This window comes from Jaculus jaculus, chromosome 1 (genome assembly GCF_020740685.1).
Source record: "Jaculus jaculus isolate mJacJac1 chromosome 1, mJacJac1.mat.Y.cur, whole genome shotgun sequence".
In the NCBI taxonomy this organism is placed as follows: domain Eukaryota; kingdom Metazoa; phylum Chordata; class Mammalia; order Rodentia; family Dipodidae; genus Jaculus; species Jaculus jaculus.
The window spans coordinates 126,194,271-126,212,010 of NC_059102.1; the positions used below are offsets into that span (position 1 = coordinate 126,194,271).

The 17,740-nt window shown below is 47.2% G+C and overlaps 2 protein-coding genes across 10 annotated transcripts in view; one reads left to right on the forward strand and one right to left on the reverse strand.

The window, feature by feature from the left end:
- Ralgps1 (Ral GEF with PH domain and SH3 binding motif 1) overlaps positions 1 to 17,740 on the reverse strand; it is a 325,831-nt gene that overhangs the window by 107,968 nt on the left and 200,123 nt on the right. The gene's annotated exons all lie outside the window — the stretch shown is intronic.
- The window catches only part of Angptl2 (angiopoietin like 2), a 33,578-nt gene that overhangs the window by 13,965 nt on the left and 1,873 nt on the right, over positions 1 to 17,740 (forward strand). The window contains exons 3-4 of the mRNA XM_004671649.2: positions 13,712 to 13,905; positions 15,224 to 15,494. Coding sequence (XP_004671706.1) covers positions 13,712 to 13,905; positions 15,224 to 15,494 — 465 coding nt within the window. The remainder of the gene's footprint in view (positions 1 to 13,711; positions 13,906 to 15,223; positions 15,495 to 17,740) is intronic.

Here is a 17,740-nt window from a genome sequence, read left to right on the forward strand (position 1 = left end):
CTGCAAGTGGGAGAAGAGCCATGATTAGTTAAGGCAGGGTCAAGGACTTGCACAAATCCTCTTGCAATTCTGTGCATTGGCTGTGGAGCCAGTGGTGTCTGGGGGAGTGGGGAGCACATTGCTTAGATAGATGCTGGAGGGCAGAATTGGGAAGTAGGGGCTCAGGAGAGGGCAAAGGCTCTCAGACCTTTGAAAGGAAAGAACCCAGGCCAGAACCTTGCTAGGATCTGGACAGCTACCCTGTGTTGGTGGCTACCACATCTTGCCTATAGGCTTATATATGTGCACGGCCCAGAACTACCGTTCTGTAGATGTCACCCAATAAACATTCAGCCGAGGGAAAAAGAGACAGCACTGTCAGTGTGAGAGTGATAAACATCAGAGGGTAAGGGCAGGGAGGGGCACTTCCCAAAGCCCATGAGTTTTCTTTTATGCTGCTGCCTAGAATTCTCAGTGAGGCTTTCATTTTTTTTTTAAAGGCATCTTTTAAACATTTCTTTTGTTATTTTTATTTATTTATTTGAGAGCAACAGACAAAGAGGCAGAGAGAGAGAGAGAGAGAGAGAGAATGGGAGTGCCAGGGCTTCCAGCCACTGCAAACGAACTCCAGATGTGTGTGCCCCCTTGTGCATCTGGCTAACATGGGTCCTGAGGAATGGAGCCTCGAACCGGGGTCCTTAGGCTTCACAGGCAAGCATTTAACTACTAAACCACCTCTCCAGCCCCTCAGTGAGGCTTTCATATACTCTTAAGTACTGGTGACATCCTAAAATGTGATTCTTAGGATACTGGCATGGAGGAGGAATGGGTTCTCTGGTAGGTTGGAGAAAATGTAACCAAGTTACTGGCAGTGGACATTTTCATGAGTATTATAATTAATCCCACAACTCCTTAGGGAGAGTTGAGTAACTTGCTCATAGGCTGAGGAGCCTCAGGCTGTATCTGAAGTCAGACCTTTTGCTTTCATCTTGAACTGACTCCTCTGAGCTCTAGGACTATTGATGATCCTCAATTCTGAGCCCCAGGCCCTTGGAGCTCAGCCTCTTCTGCATCTGAGTGGTGTCACCTCCCAGAAGCACTGCCAAATATGAACTGAACTCATCTCTGTGAAAGCTAACCATGTATCTGCCTGGAGGCTGTGCTTGGGTGTACCACTGTGTTGTATCAGCAGGGAGATATTTTTACTGAAAATATCCTGCTTTACATTTATTTTGCACCTTAAAAAAAAGCACTAGTACTGGAAGCAATTTTTTGCTAACTGTAGAGAAGAACGGAACCTGTGTGCAGTGTAGTCAGTGGGGGACAGGGCAAAGCATCTGTCACAGCACCTTGGAGCAAAGACCTGGACTGAGTGTGGACATGGAGAGACAGCAGGTGCCTTGGGTAGACTGGCTTGGATTCAAATCCTGCTTCCTCCACTGATGAGCTTTGAGATGAGGCAAGACACTGTGTCCCTCTGCACCTCCATGTTCTCATCTGAGGCTTCAGGCTGGCTCCATTTTCGTCTATTCCCAACTGTCAGTTCTAGGAAATGAAATACTGCAAAACGTGTGTTTAGCACGGCATTGGGCCTGCCATAAACTGAGCCTCCTTTGATCATGGTCTTTTCATCTTAAAACAAGGAGACTGAAGCAAACAGTTTGTCTTTAGCTCTGGTCCTCACTGGCTGATGGCTGCTCCATCTGCACCCACACCTGGTTTACATCAGAGGATGCGTTGTATTCATGTGTCCTGAAAGATTATCAGAGCAGAAATGTGCCCTTGGGCACCACAGGACATGTTCATAATCAAGCTGCTGTCACACTCCTCCAGGAGGATCTCCTTTTGACTCAGGCTCTCTGGTTTTATGCTCAACAACTTCAGGACATTGCTGAGCCTAAAGGGAACCAGTAGATGTGGTATAGGAATAAAACATAAATTTGCAATTGCGCTCCACTCCACTTTAGCTGTTTGTTCATGAGAAAGTTTCCTAACTCCTCCCAGCCTTCACTTTTCCTGCAAAATGGGGACAGAGCCATAACTTCGTGGGGTTATGTCACAGACAATACAATCAAGCATGTGCTATGATGTCATGTGGGGGGGGCCACCAACATTCTCTGAGCATGCTTCTATAGGATCACGTGAAAACTATGGCCCCAGTCTCTAGGAACTCAGTCTGGGTGAGGGGACGTTGACAGGTGCACAAATACATCTAGGAATCACCTACTTCTCATCATGACTATCCCTAGATCCCATATAACAGGTCTGAAAAAGGAGTTCTCTGGGAAAGAACATGTATTGAGGGCAAAATTTCTAGAAGATGGTGAGAATTTATTGGCCCAGTCTAAAGTAGTACCTGAAATCCAGAATGAGTGAATACTGAGCTGTCTGGCCACTGTGCTAATACCCCAGTGCCCATAGAGGGCAGAATAGGGACCAGAGGGGGTCATTGAGATGACATGTCTGAATCTCCCTGGAAGGCAGGGATGGTTGGACAGAAATGGGACTTCTGTGTTCTAAATATACAAGGTACAAGTGGGAAACCAAGTTACTAGTAATTCCTGATGGAAATGGGTCTGTACAAAGACCCAGAGGCACGGCCCTGCTCCTGGCCTCTCCCATATCATGATGCCTTTGTGTTCCAGCATGGGCTATGGCTCAGGTAAGGGAACCCACAGGCTGCGGTATTCAAGCTCCCACATCCACCCACCCATTTCTCTCTCCAAGGAAGCATAGACATGCGAGATAACCTGAATACACTCTACTTTTTCCTTCTGTCTCTTCAAAGCAACTCCTTCCCAAATGTAATACTGATACTTGATCACAGCCAATTTACTGTAGCCCATAATGTGCCCATCTTACCACTGAGCACCCACACAAGGGGAACTAAAGCAAAAAGTAGGGTGGCAGTGGAGAGGCACGAGCTACCCTTTCTGAGCTAGGACTGAACTGAGAGGCAAAAGCACATGATCTTCCAGCACTGAGTGTCAACCCTGCCAATGGGCAGAGAGCTCTTATCAGTGCTCAGGCAGGTTCTGGTCTTAGAAGACAAAACCCCTCTGTGCTCTCCCTAGTAGAGACTTGATTTCCTGCCATCACTCAGCCAAAAACACCTCTGCAACTGAATACCTTTGCACCCAGGCCCTGGAAGCTTCCAAACCTTCCCTGCATAATCTTTAGAGCCATCACTCTTTCCCCTGTAGTAAGAGTCACTCAGAGCACATGTCCTTCCCTGGGGGGGCAGAGGGGGGACAGGGCCAAGGCAACCATAGACCCTTATCTGAAGCTGCACTCATGGCTTCTTCCCTGCCACAGCCAGATAGTGACAGGATGGCCCCAGGCCAAGGGTGCCTGCCAAGAGCTGAGGTGAGGGGCCCAGGCAGTCCCTGGCTCCTCTGACTTCACACCTGGGCTTTGTTCTGTCTGCTTCAGGTCTGGCCAGACTGGGGACATTCTGGCTCACAGATGCTTGCAATGAAGCCTGGGCTTGATAGTGGATCTGTGGCTCTTTATTCCAATTCCCATACTGTTAGAGAACAGCTTCAGGGGTCATTTCCCAAAAGGCATTAGGAAAGGACAGGATGGACTCTGAGCAACTCCTGTCACTAGGCCCACCCTAGAGATAACTAGGAAGAACAGTATGACCTATCAGCTTCATAGCAAAGCAAGTACTTAAAAACCAACAGAGAGAAGCTGGGCATGGTGGTGCACGCCTTTAATCCCAGCACTCAGGAGGCAGAGGTAGGAGGGTCACCATGAGTTCAAGGCCACCCTGAGACTCCATAGTGAATTCCAGGTCAGCCTGGGCCAGAGTGAGAACCTACCTCGAAAAACAAAGAAAACAAAAAACAAAAATCAAAAATCAACAGGGAAGACTGGAGAAATGACTTAGCAGTTAAGGTACTTGCCTGCAAAGCCAAAGGACCCAGGTTCGATTCCCCAGTACCCACGTAAGCCAGATGCACAAGGTGGTGTACATGTCTGGAGTTCGTTTACAGTGGCTGGAGGCCCTGGCATGCCCATTCTCTCTCTCTCTCTCTTTGTTCCCCCCTCAAAAAAAAAAAAAAAAAAAAAACAGGTAAGGCACTCCTTGCTGTTTCCTCTCCTGAGAAAGAATGCAAGCAATTCGGCTGGTTTTTCCATAGATGAAAAAGGAACCCTAATGTCATGAAATAGTAGAACTGGTAGGGCCTTTCCTGTGGCACAGCCTTCTGTGCAGAGAGAAGATAAGTCCTTGGAGTTGGAATTTCCAGGGCACTGAGGCTTAGGGGGTCAAATCACTTAGCCAAGATCACATACGCAGCTAGTAAATGGCTTCCCCGCAGCTTTTTTTTTTTTTTTTTAAGAGTGTAGGAGAGATGGCTTAGCAGTTAAGCGCTTGCCTGTGAGGACTAAGGACCCTGGTTCGAGGCTCTATTCCCCGGAACCCATGTTATCCAGATGCACAAGGGGGCACATGCATATGGAGTTCGTTTGCAGTGGCTGGAGGCCCTGGCGCGCCCATTCTCTATCTGCCTCTTTCTTTCTCTGTCTGTCGCTCTCAAATAAATAAATAAAAATAAACAAAAAATTTTAAGAGAAAAAAAAAGTGTATTAACCTTCAACCACTCAGATTACTTCCACAGAGAGGCATGTCACGTAACGTGTGTGTGTGTGTGCGTGCGCGTGCACCTGGAGCCCAGGAGGAGGGCCTTACACAGGCTGCAAGAGAATCCAGGGGTCAACTTTATCATGATGGACACATCTCTGGGGTTATGCATTTCAGAACTAGCTGTCTTTCACCATGAAGAAGCCTGAAGTCCTGCACTCCTTAAAATGTCAGCTTTCCATTTATAAAACTAGAGTTGTTACCCTCTCTTGGAGCCACACTGCTCCATAGGCAACACAAGGCACACAAGCCACCCTCTCATCCTAGACATCTATAGCTGGAGTTTGGATGACCTGACCAAGAATGTTTTCTAAGCAGGTTCTCTCCCCTGATTGAATCTTACTTACTCTCAGAAGTAGGAAACATGTGCAGTAGACTGTGGCTCCCCAGCACAGAAGAGAGTCTTCTAACAGAGTGAGGGTTAGAATACTTCCCTCATTTTGGGAGGCCAAGTGAGTGTCACACAGAGCAAAGGTACTGGTCCCAGAACAATGAAGCTGGAGTGTCGTGCTGATGGTGAGGGGTAACTGGCTACTTCTGGGTCTGAGTCAGCCTGCAAGGCTACAGGTGCTGAGGAGAAAGCTGCTGGTCTCCTGCCTCCAGGGTCTGCCATTTCCACTATAGTATACTGTCTTTTATTCTCACTGTAAACTACACCATTCAGTAGAGCAGTGATGTTCCCAGAGCTTTCTATACCTCCTTGTTCCTAAACAAAATGAGTCTGGGTCATCTTCCTCCATGCTGTTCAGTCCCTCCTTGGAAGCCTTAGGGAGCTGCTCAGAAGGAGCTTATAAGTATGACACACAGCTGTCTCTTTACCCCCTCAGGTCACTAAAGCCCTTGTGACAGGAGGGCCAAAGGCTCTAGGTGTTTGCAGCAGAGAAGATGAACTGTCCACTTGTTACTGTTGGAGGCTGGGAATCTGGCAGCTCATAGCCTGGAAAGCCTAACAGCTTGGCACTTGGCAAACAGAAAGTAGTCAGAAAATCCTGGAGATCAGGCACCTTTGGCCAGCTTACTAGTCATACAAATAAATGGATTGTTGTGGTGGATTTTTGTAGTGTACAATATTGTGCCCCTGAGAAGCTGCCGATTTTTTTTGTTGTTGTTGTTGTTTTATTTTTCCAGGTAGGGACTTACTCTAGTGTAAGCTGACCTATGTAGTCTCAGGGTGGCCTCGAACTCATGGCGGCCCTCCTACCTCTGCCTCCCAAGTGCTGGGATTAAAGGCGTGAGCCACCACACCCGGCTACAATTTTTTTTTTTAAAGAGAGTAAAAGCAGAATTAAGCTAGTGGGCACTGAACTGCTGAGTGCCTAAAACTAAGCCAGCTGGGTCTGCTGAAGCTGAGGTCAGGGCACCATGATAGAAGCAATACACACATATATGGTAGATATAGGCTGGGATCTGCTTGTGGGATGCTAGAGATGCTCTCTCTCCACTCCACTGCCACTGCTATTTCAGCTTCCTCCTCAAGGGAAATCTAGGTGAAGAGGATGTTTAAAACCAGCCTGGCAATCCTTGCCCTGAATTTTAAGATAAGGCAATGATGTCCTTTTTCTTTTTCTTTTTTTAAAATTTTTTGTTCACTTTTATTTATTTATTTGAGTGTGACAGAGAGAGAAAGAGACAGAGAGAGAGAGAGAGAGAGAGAGAGAGAGAGAGAGAGAGAGAGAGAGAGAGAGAATGGGTGCACCAGGGCTTCCAGCCACTGCTAACGAACTCCAGACGCATGCACCCCCTTGTGCATCTGGCTAATGTGGGTCCTGGGGAATCGAGCCTCAAACCGGGGCCCTTAGGCTTCACAGGCAAGCGCTTAACTGCTAAGCCATCTCTCCAGCCCTCCTTTTTCTTTTTAAAAAGGATGAGTAAACTTCCCTTAATAGATTATTATTTTTGTTGTTTGCTTTCAAGGTAGGGTCTTGCTCTAGCCCAGGATGACTATGTAGTCTCAGGGTGACCTCAAACTCACAGTGATCCTCTTACCTCTGCCTCACAAGTGTTGGGGTTAAAGGTGTGTGCCACCATGTCCAGCAACAGATTATTTTGAATTTAAAAATTAAGGTTAAAATTACCGTACATACAAAGAAAAGTTCTGATAAGAAAGAGAGAGGATCTTGGACTGGAGAGATGGCTTCATGATTAAGGCACTTGCCTGCAAAGCCCAAGGACCCATGTTCAACTCCCCAGATCCCATGTAAGCCAGGTGCACAAGGTGACATGTATCTGGATTTTGATTGCAGTGGCTAGAGGCTCTGGCATGCCAATTCTCTCTCATAAAAAAGGATGTTGGGCTGGAGGGATGGTTTAGTGGTTAAGACACTTGCTGGCAAAGCCAAAGGACCCAGGTTCCATTCCCCAGGACCCATGTAAACCAGATGCACAAGATGGCACATGTGTCTGGAGTTCATTTGCAGTGACTAATAGCCCTGGTGCACCCATTCCCTCTCTGCCTCTTTCTCTCTCAAATAAATAAATATTTTTTTTAAAAAAAGAGGATCTTAGTTTAAATGACAAAGATGTTAAAATTTTTGGTGAACGTTAAAAGTAAGTATCGTAGGTGATGTTACTAAAGTAATTTCTACAAAAAAAGTCAGAAAAGCCAACCATGAGGCACCACCCATACATTGATGAAGCTCTTCACTGCAGGTGCTCCTACCCAGACTTCCCCACAAAATAGGCACCTGCCACAAAGGAGCCCACTGCATCCTGGGGAACAGACCCTCCAACAATTCCAACAGTGCAGTAACTGCAGCATAAAATGAGCCAAACCCTGTATAAGAGGCAGACCTGAGCTCCAGTCGTAGGTCTTGTACCTTGCAAGGTGTGCATCCTCTGAGTCCGAGCTGCCTTCTGTGGCAGCGGCTCCTGAGTATAGGATGAAACAGCATGGGAAACACCTGGCCAGTGACAGGCTCTCATGACATGGTAGTCATCACTCTTACTATATTTTAAGAGCATTAAATATGTAAGGCATTTGGGGAATCCTGGGAAAGATAAAGCCCCTCTTCTGGGGCTATGAAAGGCTCCTTGGAAGAGGTGGCAACAGGCTGAAGCCCTACAGATCTATCACAGAGCTACTGCCAGCAATTATCAAGAAACCATTAAGATCAGAGTTGGTACCAGGCAAATGACCTGTTTCAGAAAAAGAAAAAGGCTGTAATGCCACAAATTACATACCAAGTGGTTTGCGGTCTAGCCTTGGTAAAACGGCAGAGCAGGGAATAAAGAGGGCTTTGTGAGCACTTGGGAGATAAAAGGTGATCAGTGAAAGCTAATGTCAGTTCTTTAAGGAGAAGCCAATGAATCTGGGCCCCCTTTCTAGGAAAGAGTTAATAGGCTAGCTGACCACAGGACAACCAACCACTTCTCCAGCATCTGTGGGTTGCTGTACTGGGCCTGGTAAATTCTCCCATGTGTCTGCACTAAACTGAGAGCCCTCCATGACCAGTGACCACTTTACCCAGGCAGACTTGGGACCCACCAGCTGTCCCCATGAAGTGCCAGGGCTCTGCTCCTATCAGCCCTTGGAGCCCAACAGTATGCTAATTTCTGTGCACAGTAAGACCTCCTACGCCCTTCTAGCCTAACCACTTTTCTTTTTCATTCATTCACTAATTTGGTGGTGTTGAGATTGAACACCCTTCTCAGTGTGCCCTTGGAAAGCAGTACTGGGGCAATACTGCACTGTACTATAACAGGACTACTGATCTTGAGGCATGAAATGGGCATGAACAGAGCCCCTATAAGCCCTCCTGGGCACTAAGAGCCCTTGGGCTATATCGTCATTGAAGTACACCACCTCACACATCTAATATAATTTTTACTGAAACAATTTTGAAAGGATTTAAATAACCCTGCTTTTGAAATTATTTGGCTAAGAGTAACTCAATTAATTTATGGTTGGCTATGATTTCTCAGCAAACATCAGGCATGTTCAAGAATTCTTAGGAAGTAGGGAAAAATCTAACCTACAGATTGTTTTCTAAAGTAATAATATTTTTATAGAGGCTAAAGTTAACAATTAATGAACTCAACAAGATGTTACACTTTGTAGAAAATTTAATCAGTCTAATAAATTTCAATTTTGTAGTTTTCATATTTTAGAACCACTAAGTTTTTTAAAGCCTCAAACTTCTTCATAAACTCCTAAAATGTCTGCTGGCCCCAGGCCCTGTGCACTGAGCACTAACGTGGTCCATAGAGTGGTCTGGTGTCTGCATCTTTTCCTGCAATGAAAAAACGACAAGCATACTGTCAACTGTGGCTCTGTGGGGAACAGAGATCCCTTTGGCAGTGTACAAACAACTCCTATGTTTGGGTCTTTGCTTTGTACAAGCTTAACCACTGACATAAAATAGCATTTTGCTAAGCTTCAGGATAAAGGAGACTCAAGCATCACCTCATATGTCTGTGCTGGTTAGTCCTCCTTCCCTTGTGGAATACCTAAGGAGTCTGCCCTGGCCAAAGTGGAACTCATACCTATGCAGTCTACTTGACTTGGCATTTAATAACTTCTGGTGGTGAAGAGACTTTGGGGAGACAGAAGATGAGTGAGAATAACAGAACCACATACAGTTCTCAAGCAAGGCATACATCTTGGTGCTATCAAACAGGCCTCTCCCATGGCCATGATGGGAGCAAAGCATTCTTAGGAATATTTTCTAAAGGCATTTTCACAGGCCCTAGGGTCTTCCACATGCTTCAAGGTCACCAGTTCCTGATGTTCTAAGGCTGTGATTAGAGTATAAAAAAGATCTGTCAACTGCTGGCCTATCAACATCTCCCTCACTCCTTGGGGACAATGTGGCTGCAGGGGCAGGAGAGAGGATGCAATCTGCATGGTCAGGACACACTAAAGGCCTTGCACTTTGTGATCCTGTTTCAGCTATATGCCTTGGGTAAGTAGACTGAAGCTGGTCTGCCCCAGTCTACCCAGAGGAAACAAAAAAATATGGTCCATTTGAGCCTGGCACAGCTGCCAGTTCCAACTCACCTTTATCAGAAAGGCCCTGTATGAACGTAGTGAGAAATGGCTCAGCCATTGATGAAGTGGTTTCTAGCTTTCTAGGCAGCTGTGTGCCTTGTGTGGAACACAAGAATGCCAGGTAGCAAGGATGGAACAGGGCAAGGGCTTCAGCTCCCAACCTTGATCACTTCCAACAAGTTCCAGGGCTGGCCCTGGGGTCTTTGTATTCTCCCCTACTCCTGACTCCATTTTCTACACTTCCTACACCCCTGCTGCCTCTAGGGAACCACACAGAGTTAGCGTGCCATGGCGGCTGCACTATTCTTCATGTGGAACTTTCCGGCGATGGTGTAAATATGGCCTTTATAGAGGTGAGCCTGGGTGCCGCCGAGTTAGTGTTGGCCCTGTGCTGTGGGTAGGGCTGCCTCTCAGAAGGGAAGCCAAAGCAAACACTGTTGGGCACTTGCACTGCTCCAGAGGATGCTTCGCCCACTGCACTTTGAAAATTCAGCTTCGCTTGACAAAACAGATTTCCATTCTTTATCTCAGTACAGCTTTGTGGCCTTCTCCACTGAAATCTAGACATTCAATGTGTGCTTTATGAAAAAATACTTAATAGATCTCTCCCGCTCTTTCTCTGCTGTTTGCTTGTGAGTTTCCAAAGCTAAATATGATTTCACGTATGTGTGGGGAGCAGGGGAGGGTGTGAACAACTCCCAACACATCAAGCTTTCACCCATCAAGGCAAGACAGACTTCACTGAGCCTGAGACCCTCAGAACATCCAGTGTTCTTTCCCTGTGTTACAGAAGAAGAAACTGAGGCTCAGTGAGGAACATACCTAAAGTCACAATGAAAGGAGGTAAAGCCACCTACTTGAGCTAATTTGAGCCAAAGGCTCCTGACCCCATGTCGGGAGTCCTTTCCCCAGCCCCACGGCCTCTGAGCCATGGATTCTTTAACCAAAACTGGATGTCTCGCCTATGATGGATTTGTCATTACAATATTTATAGGTTGCCGTTCTCACTGCATTATTTAAATGTGTCAGAGTCCCTGTTACATTTGGAGGTTTCTCATCCAAGCAAGATGTTTGGACTGAGGCATTGTTCTTCCAGCATATGTGGGTATAGTGTTGTGGTGAGTATGTAGAGTATGCACATGTGTGTGAGGAGGCCAGAGTGGAATAGCAGGTATCTTCCTCCATTGCTATTGCATGTTGTTTCCTTAAGAAAGAGTCTCATTGAGCCTAGAGATACCATTTTTTTCTTTTTAAAAAATATTTTATTTTTATTTATTTAAGACAGAGAAAGAGAATGGGTACCTCAGGGCTTCTAGCTGCTGAAAACAAACTCCACATGCATGTGCTATCTTGTAAATCTGGCTTATGTGGGTTCTAGGGAATTGAACCTGTTTCCTTAGGCTTTGCAGACAATCACCTTAACCACTAAGCCATCTCTCCAGCCCTTTTTAAAAAAAAAAAAAAAATCTTTTCTTAATCAGACTGGCAGACCAGCAAGCTCTAGTGATTCTCTCATTTCTCTTCCCCACAGGATTGGGGTGTGGACACACCCAGCCTTTTATGTGGGTGCTGGGGATCAAACTCGGGCTCTCTTGGGCCTTCATGCCTGTGTGGCAAGTACTCTTACCCACTGTGCCATCTCCCCAGACACGGGGCCACAGGGTTGTTTCACTGCTGCCAATTTTTGGACTAATTTTCATCAAGTCATCGCATTGTTGACCTTCACTGTTGATGCCTTTAACGTAAGGAAAGGGAATGCAATGCACTTGTCTCAAGATGTGCTCCCTCTTCTGAGGGAGATGCGGCTCTTGCTGGGGGTCATGGGCCTGGGTCATGTGAAGTGCAGCTTGGGGGACTGGTGCAAAGTCTTCCAGCAGCAGAAAGTGCTCAGCACTTTGGCTTCATTTCAGTACTATCCCAAGGCTCTAGAAGGCCCTATGTTAAAGCATCATTTTATAACTCATGTTCAGGCATTCTAGAACCTGGGGGTAGTTATAAAATTATAAGATTTGTACCCCATTAAAAAAAAAGAAAACATCTATATCAAAAGATACTAAGAAAGTTTAAAATTTGGAAAGGACATGATAGGCAATCATTAAAAAAAAAAAACCCAAATTATCAATAAAGATAAAAAAGTCCTTTATCTCCAAGTTCACTCTGGCTGGGGACAAGAAAGAATGCATTAGTGTCGCCTCTCTCACCTGAACCATCTGAGGGGATATGCATATCCTGCTTCCACTGGCCACATGGCCTCACAGTGTCTCCTAAGGTCCCTGGGCTATATATAGTTTCCTCAAGTGTAAGTGGGACGGGTGTGGACAGGATCAAGGTGGAAATTCCCAGGCAGGGCATCTGAAAATCTCTGTCTAGGCCATTATGGCCAGCTGTCACCATTTCACTGCTGTCACTGCTACTCCAGTCAGGACTTAGAACAGAGTGTTCTTAACTTGGGGCTTGGGGTTCCACTTACCTCTGAACCAGCTTACAAGATTATATAAATCTACATTTTTCTTTCTGCAAGTTCTTCAAGGGACTGAATATCTCACAACATTCTAAAATACTTTTCTTCAAATGCAGCCTGCATGCCTTTAATCCCAGCATTTGGGAAGCAAAGGTAAGAGGACTGCCACAAGTTCAAAACCAGCCTGGGACTACATAGCAAATTCCAGGTCCACCTGGACTACTAGGCTGGAGTGAAACCCTACCTCAAAAAACCAATAAATAAATAAATAAATAAAATTTCAGATGTAAAGCAGAAATCACAGAAGGCAGCACAGTCTGGGAGCTAAGAGCCAACCTGCCACCTTTCCAGGGGCCTCCAGAGCTTCTCTACAGGGTATGTATTCTAGGATAGCCTCCCATTTGACTGTCCCTCAGGAGCCTGGCTGCTGGCTTTCAGTGGGTGTTATTTTACAGGCTCCTGCCACGTCTTCCTTCCCCTCCTGTGTTGCTGACCTGGTAGAGCCCTGGGAAGCTTTCCACGCCCACTATGCTCTGCTCCAGCTGTCAGGGACAGACTTCTATTCTCTGCCTCAGTCCCTGGGGCTTGAGCCAAATACAACCACAACTTTTTCTCCTTTCTGAATGTACTTCCTGAAGGTCTGGCCCTCCCTTCCTCAGGATGGATACTGAGGGGAGCCAACAGCAGGAAGCAGCACCAAGAAAGGGAGGAAAGGAAGGAAGGAAGAAAGAAAGGAAAGGAGGGAGGGGAGGAGGGAAGGAGGGAGGGAGAGAGGGAAGCTCACGGGTGATACATTCTGCCCAGAGTGGATACTTAAGAGTCCCACACATCCCATACGCAGGGAGAGAACTAGGGAAAAGGTCATGGGATGAGAAGCCATTGGAGAATGAATATATGAGCACATAGTTAACTGTACAGGCTAGTGAAGGAGCGAGTGGCTCCTGCCTTCTCATCAGGCTCTAGATGGGGTGTTCCCATGATGCTGCAAGGCCTCTGGAAGGGATCCAAATCTCAACCTTGCCTGCCTAATCATCATAATAGACTATGTAAGCCCAACTGCCAACCAGGAAGGAAGCTGTGAAGGAAGAGCTGAGTGTCACCTCCCTACACAGAAGGAGAGAGGCAGGATCCCTAAAGCTAGACCTGAGAAGGGTGGTGAAGCCAGCTGCCACCACAGCAATCCACCCTGCCCTGTCATGACATAGGGAACTACAGGTAGAGGGAGTTTGGGTGCCATGCGTGAGGAACTTAAAGGCCTATGGCAGCTACTTGGGCTCCCAGAACCCTTTTAGTGTCTAGTTCAGAGGAGGACCATGTATCTGGATACACCCAGGCATCATCCTTTAAGCTCAGGGAGCTACATGTAGAACAGAGACCGAAGGTATGGACTCCGACTGCATCTCATTTCACTTACAGAAATGGCTTCAAAAATAACTTTTCAAAAATACTTCAAATAACTTTAGGAATATCAAACCAAATGATCTCTGTAAACCTTAACAGGCCTAAATGAAATAAATATGGCACCCATCCACAAACAGGAGAAAATGAGGGCTAGGAGGAATAAGAAAGCTTTCCCTAGGTTACTCCACAAAGGAGAACAACAAACAGTTGTGAGATGTGCATTCTGTGTCCCCAGGCCCATGGAGAGACTGTCTACAGGCCCTGGAAGATGGCCACGACACTAGTTCCATCTACCTGGTGAAGCCTGAGAATACCAACCGCCTCATGCAGGTGTGGTGTGACCAGAGACATGACCCTGGGGGCTGGACCGTTATCCAGAGGCGCTTAGATGGTTCTGTCAACTTCTTCAGGAACTGGGAGACATATAAGGTGAGACTAGCGGGGCCTTTCTGTGCTGCCTAAAAGATGACTCTCGGTCCCAGATGAGGAGAAGGACAAGGACAGGTACATTTCTGCAAGGCCACCAGGGTGGTGAGGATAGCTACCTCTCTGCCTGCCACTACTACCTAGCACTGGCAACAGTAAGAGGCTTCCACGGTGAGGATCTAGTCTTAAGGCCCAGAAAGAACAAATTCTGAGGTTCCCAAGTCCTGGGAGGATCCCCTAAAAAGCCTTTATAGAGCACCATGCCAATACTCATGCCCTAGGAGTTGGTCCATCCTCTGGGCTCCCCGTTCCCAGGAGATGAATGTTCCTCCTTTTAATAAAGGCTGCAAGGGCTCTGCCACACTCATCTCAGCCTCTTTTGAGCAATAAGGAGCCACTAAGGATGGCATGAACTCAGTTCCCTGAGCTCCCACCTGTGCCAGGCACTGGTAGGCAGGGCTTTCGTGGGTGGTGGCTAACCCCACAGAGCCCTTGAAGAGGGTACTGCTATGGATCCACCTCACAGGTTAGAAGGGGTGGAACCCTGCACAATGTCATAATATAGCAAAGCAGGAGCTGAGGAGGCCTTAACACCAAAGCCACAACTCCTATCAGCCACAAGCCTCTGCATGGAGCCCCACTGCACTCCTTTCTTGAATGTCTTCCATCTTGGTTGCTCCTGCCCCCACCATGAGCTATCTCTCTCTCTGGCATCCCCTTTCCTCCACCACCTGACTCAGGTCCTTAAGGTTCCTAGTCATACTTCTCCTCTCATAGATGTGACATAGCACAGCTTTACTTATGCTAGGGAGGCTCTCAGAGTCAGCATGAGACCCAGTTAAAGTTCTCAACGAGTGCTCACTAGACACTTCCATTTGCTCACAAGGCTCTGGTAGCCACTACTCAGCAACCGCCCCCCCCCCAACAAATTACACAGAACCACTGAGTTTCAAACCTAAAAGGGAATCCAGATGGATGTGACATGTCATTCTCAGCTTGCACATGCTGGTATGCTAGAACTGACATGTGACCCTAATGTACAGCCCACACTCCAGAGGGAAAATGAAGTTTTGAGAAGGTATGGGTTCTGTCCAACCAATGCTGGCTGCATCAGGCTCTCATGACTACATCCCCAAAGAACAGGGGCTCACATGGTGCCCAGCTCAGAGAACTGTGTTCTCTATACATGTGAGTGATGATCAGGAAGCTGAAGTGACCCATTATGTTAACGAAGTATTACACGAGGCAGCTTGATTGCAGCCCAGGCTTCTGGCAGGGGCTCCACAGACCCTCAATTCATGCTTTTCTGGGTCTTCCCCAGCAAGGGTTTGGGAACATTGATGGCGAGTACTGGCTGGGCTTGGAGAACATCTACTGGCTGACGAACCAAGGCAACTACAAACTGCTTGTGACCATGGAGGACTGGTCTGGCCGCAAGGTTTTTGCAGAATATGCCAGTTTCCGCCTGGAGCCTGAGAGCGAGTACTATAAGCTGCGGCTGGGGCGCTACCATGGCAATGCAGGCGACTCCTTCACCTGGCACAATGGCAAGCAGTTCACCACCCTGGACAGAGACCATGATGTTTACACAGGTAGGATAAGTAAAATGAGACCCAGGCACTGGGCAGGGAACAGCTAACACCAGAACACCTTACTCAGGGCTCAGGAGTAGGAAGATCCCAGGATAACAGGCAGCTGCAACAAGCTGCCTGGCCCTGATCTCACTTCTTGAATGTCCCTTTTGCCCACTGCCCTCAGATCCCCATTGCCAAGTGGAGTCCCAGTGGCTCTTACAAACAGGGAAGGCAGAAGTGTACAAATCTCACAGCCGAGGGCTAGTATACTAAAGCTTATACGAGAAGAAAACTGAGACTTGGGGATGTAAGGACTGGCTGTGTGCCTTCTGGGTGCCAAGGGACACACTCATGCTCAGGCTGTGCTTCTCTCACCTCTGTTTGAAGCACACCTGTCCACAGGCTCCAGGCCATATACTTTGGGTTTCAGAGCTGTCCCCACTTCCTTGGTGAAGCATCTTTAGCAGGCTGCATCATCCCCTGAGCCTTGGTTTGCACATTTGGAAGTGAAGGAAACACCTCCCTAGTAGGTAGGGAGACACAACACATATGCTCTGGGGAGGATACAGCACGAAGCAGGGGCTTGATTCAGCAGCTCTTTAGCCAGATATTAGCCTGTAATGTTAATGTAATACTGTAAGGAAGCTAGCAAAATGAAACCAGCTAGCAAGTATGACATGATTTGTCCAAGATCACATGCCTGAAACCCAGCTGTTTACTAAGATGTCTATTAAAAAAAAGAAAAAAACAACTAACAAGCAAGAACACATACAATTCCAAGATACCCAGGTATAGTTTGGCCATAATTGCAAACATGAGATTCTCCCACAGCTGGTTTCTTCAGATAGGGACGCAGAGGTTGGCAGGTCAGCAAGGCCCAGGATTCTTGAGGCTGGCACCATTTCCAGGCCAAGTCTGACTTTGCTTTCCCAGACAAGATGGACACTCCTGCCTAGCCTCCTTGGTCTAAGGCAAGCCCCACCCCCCCAACTCCCTTTGAGGTTTAAGCTCTGGATACTCTCAGAAATAGATTGTGCTTCATGTGAGCCATAATGCCTATATACTGAGTTAGGGGAGCCTTATTCCAGATCTTCAAGGCAGCCATATTCTAGTGCATAGTTCTCCTAACTTTAGGGGCCAAGTGGGGCCTGACTTACCTGTCCTTGTACCAAACAGATACCTTTGTCCACTCTGACACTGAGCTGGCACCACTGGAAGGGTCCCACAGGGGAAGTCCTTGTCTTGAAGTAGTGGGGCAGGGTTGGGGAAGCTTCCTAAAGAACAAGGTGGGATGGTACCCCTTATCCTGGTCATACCCTGGGCTACTAGGCTGTAGCCTACACTTCTTGAGAGTAACCATGGGCAGGGAGGAGGGTGTTCCATGACTCCCAAGCTATCATATGGGCTCCTGAGTCCCGGGGTCCTGGGGTCTGCAGGGTCAAGGAAAGAAGGGATGCTGGGGGCTCACTCTACTCACTAAATACCACACTGCCACTTGGTCCTCGTCTCAAGTCATGGCCCAGAGAAATCCCAGGAAAACACTCTGAGGAGCCTGCAATGGTGAGCTGAGGCTATACCTAGCTTATGCTTCAGGCTGTCTGCAAGCTTTCTCACCCCACTCCCACAATCCTGCAGCCATGGCTAAAACAGAGCCGTAGCTCCATCAGAGCCACTGCCCCCTAAGCCTGACAGACTCTCTCCAAGGTATGGGTCCCTTGTCAGGCCCAGGTTCCCACCTGAGCAGCCCAGGTGACTGGACTCCTCTCAGACTCCTGCCTCCCATTGCAGGGTGCCCTGCCCCTGCAGGCCTGCATGCACCTTGCCCATATTTTGTATTGTCCTGAACGGCATGTCCTTGGCAGCAGAACATAGCTTGACGTGATACTGCCAAGCTTCACGGAAATATCCCTTTTTATGAAATAATACACAGAGTCATTTGGATGAAATTCAGGCCAGGGAGAAAAAGATGGGCATTTCATCTTAAATATATTCCTTATCATTCTATATGAACTCTTTATCCAACCTGAGGAAAACAGTTTTTTCCTCTCCCTGCCCACTGCAGGCTATTTCCTTTTTTTTTTTTTTTTTTTTCCTGAAACTGCCACTGTGTAGAACCTGGGCTAAGGGTTAAACACAGGCCCTCATTTAATTCTCACAGTGGTTCTATGTGGTGGGGGTTACTTTTACTCTTTACAGATGAGAAAATAGTGATTGGGAGAGATGAAGCCTCCTATCTACAATCCCACAGCTAGCTTGTCAATGCT